The sequence below is a fragment of the Aricia agestis genome, chromosome 3, assembly GCF_905147365.1.
Source record: "Aricia agestis chromosome 3, ilAriAges1.1, whole genome shotgun sequence".
In the NCBI taxonomy this organism is placed as follows: domain Eukaryota; kingdom Metazoa; phylum Arthropoda; class Insecta; order Lepidoptera; family Lycaenidae; genus Aricia; species Aricia agestis.
Window position 1 is genome coordinate 22222154 of NC_056408.1, and position 6797 is coordinate 22228950.

Genomic DNA, 6797 nt, shown 5'->3' on the forward strand with positions numbered 1-6797 from the left:
CTTCCGTCACCCATGGACACTCGCAGCATCAGAAGAGCTGCAGGTGCGTTGCCGGGGGGCGATACCGGTCGGGGGGCGATACCGGTCCGTCCACGTTCGTGTCCCTGGGCGCCTGGGTACGCCACTCCGCCCTCTACATGGGGTGAGGTACTCAGGTTGGCTGAACGCCGGTATTTCTTCTATCTTACTTTCTGTATATTAGCTTTCTTGTTTTGCACATCATATTTTAGTTATATATTCTGTCTTTCGCCATCTTTTCTTCTCTGTCTTTCCTTGTATTTATCTCCTTGTATTTATATCCTTCTCTACACATTTGTATGTCTGTATCGTATAAGTCTGTCTGTGTTTGATGATGGATGGGCCCGTGGGCCCCGAAGCCTAAGTTTTGTGCCCGGCGATAGGCTGCATGGTCACTCGGTGAGTCCAGACCGTTAGGGCACAGGGTCGACCCAGCCTTAAATGGGGACCAACATGATGGAAGAGCGCATTCTGAAAAGTACTCCCCGGGTGGGTTCTGGTTGTCCGGTGGACACCGGAGAATCCCACACCTCCTCGAAAGAGGAGGTCTGCCGGTTGTATACGGGGCCGTCACAAAATGCGTTGGAGGGTAAGGAGGCTGCAGTGGCGGCGAGTGGAAATGGTGGCGCGACTTCGCGCGAATGTTCGGAACCAGCGCATCTAACCGCGCCGGTGGCGGACATTGCAGTGACGATCACCGGGGGCACCCCTGCCCCTAAAAACGACGACCCTAGGCACACGACTCAGGAGCCGATTGTGCAACTGGAAAGGATGACGAATGTGGAAAACGGATTATGGGGTGAAACACCTGTATCCGTAGAAAGAGAACAGCAAGTTCTTCAGCTTGGAAGGAACTTCGGATGACTTTGAGAGCGGAAATGAGACCAACGTCTCCCAACGTCACGTGAACGAGAGAGAGGCAATGCGTCGTCGCTTCCGCAAGAGACGTGGGAGCGAAGTCGACAACGACGACTCGGACAAAGAAAAGGGTGCCGCCAAACCGAAGTGCAACAAGCGCGGAAGGGGACGGCCGCCCACCACCGTTCAATACGTGGGCCTGCATCAAACCAGAAAGGATCTTGCCGCCACTGAGCGGAAGTCCCAGGAGGAAGATGCAAAGCAACAAATCCAGGCGATCACAAGGAGGTTTTTTTTTTTTATGAAATAAGGGGGCAAACGAGCTAACGGGTCACCTGATGGAAAGCAACTTCCGTCGCCCATGGACACTCGCAGCATCAGAAGAGCTGCAAGTGCGTTGCCGGCCTTTTAAGAGGGAACAGGGTAATAGGGGAAGGTAAGGATGGGAAGGGAAGGGAATAGGGGAGGGTAGGGAAGGGAATAGGGTAGGGTAGGGAAGGGAATAGGGTAGGGGATTGGGCCTCCGGTAAACTCACTCACTCGGCGAAACACAGCGCAAGCGCTGTTTCACGCCGGTTTTCTGTGAGAACGTGGTATTTCTCCGGTCGAGCCGGCCCATTCGTGCCGAAGCATGGCTCTCCCACGTATAAAAAGTTACGACAGCCGGTGCGACCGTTACCAGAGTAACGGTCCCACCGGCTGTCGGAAGCATCCTACCATTCCTCGGACGTGACAATGGCAGATGACAATGAGGTGACTTCAGCCGCACTCGGAGCGACCATCTCTTCGAAGAACCTCAAAGGAGGAAACTTGAAGTCATTAAAGGATGCTGTCGCCGCTATCAACAGCGCGTGCGCAGCGCTCATATACAGGTCAGCCTCCACGGAAACTCGGGCCCTGGAAGCGGTGAGTAAACGCCTCACCAGAGAGCTCGCAGAAATGCGGTCAGGGCTCGCCGCTGTCAAGCAGGAGCTCAATAACTTGAGACCACAGGCCGCCACCACGGTCTCCTCGTACACCATGGAGGAAATGCTGGAGCGAGCAGTCCGAGAGGCAGTGGCCCTATCAAGTGCCCGGCTGGACGCGCATTTGGAAGGCCTGGAGGCTCGGCTGCTTCCGGCGCCGCATCTCCGCCCTCCACTTGCAGCGGACCTGAAACAAAAGAGACGGGAGGTGCCTGCATCGCCATCCGCAGCACCGTCACACCAGATAGATATGCTGGAACCGGAACCAGTGGTGACAACGCTAATGCCACCGTTGAATCCCGGCCCGGCACAAGGGAAGAAAAAGAAGGTCAAGAAGACCGCTGCCGCCGTTGAGGCCGCGTGACCGGTGCTCGCATGTACGAGATATCCGGCGCAGCCTGCAAAGAAAAGGCGGATGCCCTCGCCATCAAACTGAGGGTGGTCCTCGGAGACCTGGACGTACGGATCTCCAGGCCCCAGAAATGCGCAGAACTGCGCATCAAGGGGCTGGATGATACGGCGACAGCCCAGGAAATTGCCGAAGCCATCGCTAGACATGGTGACTGCTCCGCGACAGACATTAAGGTTGGAGAAATCCGTTGTGAAAGCAACCGGGCATTTCACCCAGGCCGAGCCGCATCCGTTATGCGGCTCGGCCTGGGTGAAATGCCCGGTTGAGGCCGCCAAAAAGGTGACGTCGCCTAACACGCGAGTATACGTGGGTTGGACGGTGGTGCGCATGGTGCTCCTTGACACGCGTCCCATGCGTTGTTACCAGTGCCAGGAGACCGGGCACACCCGCGCGACCTGTACCAGCGAGAACGACCGCAGCAGACTCTGCTTCCGCTGTGGTCTGCCGGACCACGCAGCTGCGCAGTGCAAAAATGCACCACACTGCGCACTCTGCGAAGCGAGCGGCAAACCGGCGGACCACAGTGTCGGCAGCAGGTCCTGCGGAAAACCGGCACCGAAGAAGAAAGGCTCTAGAAAGAGTAAAGCGTCCCAGAAGCCCGCCAGCACACCTTCGGCGGACCCTGGATCTGGAGAGGCCCCGATACAAGCTCAACAACGGCTTCCCATCGAATAATACAGTGTAACCTGAACCACTGCGCCCGGGCGCAGGATTTACTGGTTCAGTGCATGGCGCAGTGGTCGATAGACATCGCGCTAGTGTCGGAGCCGTATCGGGTCCTCCCTAGAAACTACTGGATTGGGGACACCGACTCGCTGGTCGCGTTGATATTAGGGCCTAAAATCGTGCCACCGAACGCCAGAGACACGACTTAAGGTCAAGGTTTCGCGGTAGTCAAACTGGGGTCCCTGACAGTGGTTGGGGTATATTTTCCCCCAAACAGGCCGCTGGCAGAGTTTGAAGCCTTCCTGCTACGGTTGACCAGCTTTATTAGCGGAGCGGCCGGCCCTGTGATCGTTGCCGGGGACTTCAATGCGAAGTCAATGCTATGGGGCTCCCCGGCGACAAGTGCAAGAGGCCGAGCAGTCCAGGTATGGATGGCGTCCACTGACCTTGTGCTGGCAAACCGAGGCGCAGTAAGCACTTGCGTCCGCCGACAGGGCGAGTCCATCGTGGACTTGACCCTGATCAGTTCGTGGGCAGCCCGCCACATCACCAACTGGCGGGTCGAGGAGGACACGGAGACTCTTTCCGATCACAAGTACATTCGTTTCGACATCTCAGCTCGCGCGTCAGAGCTTGGCCGCACAATTCCGTCTAGTGGCGGCCCTAGATGGGCCTTGAAACGAATGGACTGTGAGCTTCTCAAGGAGGCTGCTGCGGTGGCATCTTGGGTGTTACTACCGTCGGATGACGTCGAGGCTGGCGCGGAATGGCTCAATGAAGTGATGCGCAACGTGTGCGACGTTTCGATGCCTCGAGCAGGCCCGTGGAAACCTCGGCGACAAACGTATTGGTGGCGTCCCGAGCTACACCAACTGAAGCGGGAATGTACTGCGGCACGGCGCCGTTACAAGTGATACCGCAGGCGACGCATAAGGCACCAGCCAGAAGAGGATCGCTTGTACGACGAGTACCTGTCAGCTTGTGCCACTCTACGCGAGGCCATAATACAGGCGAAGGCCGATGCGTGGAAGGAGTGGATACATACACTTGAAGACGACCCGTGGGGCAAGCCGTACAAGTGGGTAAGAGAAAAACTGCGCCCGGCTGCCCCACCACTGACACAGACAATCGACCCGGATCTTCGCAATAGAGTCATCGCAGCCCTCTTTCCATCTGGGGCTGAGTGGACGCTACCAACGATGGCTCAACGGGAAGAAGACTCTCCGGATAGTGAGGAGGAAATACCGCACGTCACCTCGGCAGAGCTGGCGGTAGCGGTCAAAAAGATGGGCAGCAAAAACACGGCACCCGGTCTAGATGGAATCCCGGGCCGCGCACGGGCTCTTGCTATGAAGGTGCTAGAGCCGCGCGTACTCACCGTTTTGACCAACTGCTTGGTCCAGGGTAGGGTACCGCGGCGCTGGAAAACAGGAAAGCTGGTCCTACTGCGGAAGGCCAATAGACCGGAAGACCAGCCGTCGGCGTACCGCCCTATAGTACTGCTCGACGAAATAAGCAAGTTGCTTAAAAGGATTATTGCGGCGCGCCTCACTAAGCACCTGGATAACGTCGGGCCCAACCTGAGCGAAAATCAGTTTGGTTTCCGCTCAGGCCGATCTACTATAGGCGCGGTAGCGCAATTGCGCGATATAGTGGAGGAGGAGGTGTCCCAGGGCGGGGTAGTAGTGGCAGTGTCGTTGGATATTTCCAATGCCTTTAATTCCCTTCCCTGGGAAGTCATCAAGGAGGGACTTAGGCGGCACGGCGTTCCGAGATATTTGCACAAAACCATAGGCAGTTACCTCTCGGAACGCTCAGTGCAGTTCCCAAGACGGTTGGGAGGAGCAGGATGTTGATTGCGGAGTTCCACAGGGATCGGCACTGGGGCCGGGCCTGTGGAACATTGGATATGATGAGATTAGTAAGGGTCTTATCACACAGAACACTTATTCAGCTTTGTTCAGCTTTAATACGATACACTGTAGCACTGCTTTGATAATATTAGAAAATACAATACAACAAAGTTTTCGTTAGAAGCTCATCTTCAGTTTAGTTTTTAGTTTTTCGTAGTGCTAACTGCTAACTGGTAAAAATAAATGGATTATAGATAGGTACTGCTACTTCACGTTACCTACGTATGAAATCGTTGTTAATTTATTACGCCTACTAGATGATGCCCGCAACTTCGTTGCGCCAAAATTCGTTTATCGCGCGGGAACCATATATTTTTCCCAGATAAAAAGTATCCTATGTCCTTTCCCGAGACTCAAGGTATTTTCATGCCAAATTTCAGCAAAATCGCTCCAGCGGTTTGGGCGTAAAGAAGTAACAAACAGACAGACAGATAGACAGACAGACACACTTTCGCATTTATAAAATTAGTATGGATCTAAATTACGGAGAGGAAGTCTGTAATCTTTAATACAAATATGTAGCGTTTGTATTATTCAATTTAATATTTTTGTCCTAATGGTCGACATTATCTGAATCTGGAAACATTTCATCGATAATAGAAAAGACAGTTGTACATCACTAGTATTAGTTCCAAATACTCCGACTACTGCTATCAGCGCCAATATAGCGACATGATGGCGACTTTCAAACGTCATTTTTACATCAAATTTAGTTTCTATCCCTAATAATGGGGGAGCTGATTCCGCTTCAAATAGGCACAAAAATAGCTGTCATTTCAAAGGGTATCATCAGTCCAGCGTACTTGTATAATGGAGGTCAGTGATCATAATTCATACACATATAATATAATCACAGAAATTTTTGAACAGACTATGAAGAGAAGAGATGTATCGTAATATACAGAAATATATTGAGATGTATTTAGATGTATCAAAATATAAATGTATATTTTAATATAGCTCGGTCTCTTAAGATACGAAGATGTAAAAATATACATTATAACTGCTGTGTGTGGTTTCCTGACGATTTCTATAGAAAGATGTATTGAGATGTATCGTGTTATAATATACATCTTTACATTACCTGCTGTGTGTGACAAGCTTAATAGCTTATTTCTATTTATAAAAATTATATATAGTTTTTAGTATATATTAAGTCTATGGTTTAATGTACGTGGATTTCATAGAACGAAAACGTTTTCGTTGTTTGTTGCCAGTATTTATAAACACCATAGATAATAGAGTAGCGTAGGCACTGACAGACGACAGTAATGTCAAAGTCAGATTCCGCCATTGATATGACATATTATGTCCGTGTATGTCCGCCATATTATCTGTCGACTGTCAAAAAATTGTAGGTTATAAAAATAGAAAAGACGCTTCAACTATTTTTACTTAAATTAAGTGTTATAACTAAATTATAAAAATGAAATTGGTTCGCTTTTTGATGAAGCTAAGTCATGAGACTGTGACAATCGAATTGAAAAACGGTAGCGTAGTCCACGGCACGATTACCGGTGTCGATGTTGCGATGAACACGCATCTAAAAGCTGTAAAAGTGACGCTCAAAAACAAAGAGGAGTTGCAGTTGGAGACTCTGAGTATACGTGGTAATAACATAAGATATTACTTGCTACCCGACAGTTTGCCCTTAGAGACCCTGTTGATTGACGATGCTCCTAAAGGCAAGGGCAAGCGGGAAGGTTTCCCGAGGGGTGGCAGTAGGGGCGGCAGAGGAAGGGGCCGTGGAGGTCGCGGTGGGCCCAGAGGAGGACGCGGGGGCCGCGGAAGAGGCCGTCGATAAACGAGAGAAAAGTTTCGTGAAATGCATTTTGTGATTACTCATACGTCTCAGTCAACCGAGTGTTTTTTCGTAAGCTACCGCTAGCTATTCCATCTTCAAAGTTAACTGTAAGTTTGTTAGATCTAAGGTAACATTATAATATCTTAATACATTTGTAAAAA

The 6797-nt window shown here is 51.1% G+C and overlaps 1 protein-coding gene across 1 annotated transcript; it reads left to right on the plus strand.

Annotated features, from left to right (window-relative positions):
• The first annotated feature begins 6178 nt into the window (after positions 1 to 6178).
• On the plus strand, positions 6179 to 6797 carry LOC121725388 (probable small nuclear ribonucleoprotein Sm D1). Its single transcript, XM_042112298.1, has one exon. The coding sequence runs from the start codon at positions 6259 to 6261 to the stop codon at positions 6634 to 6636; it is 378 nt and encodes a 125-aa protein (XP_041968232.1). The 5' UTR covers positions 6179 to 6258; the 3' UTR covers positions 6637 to 6797.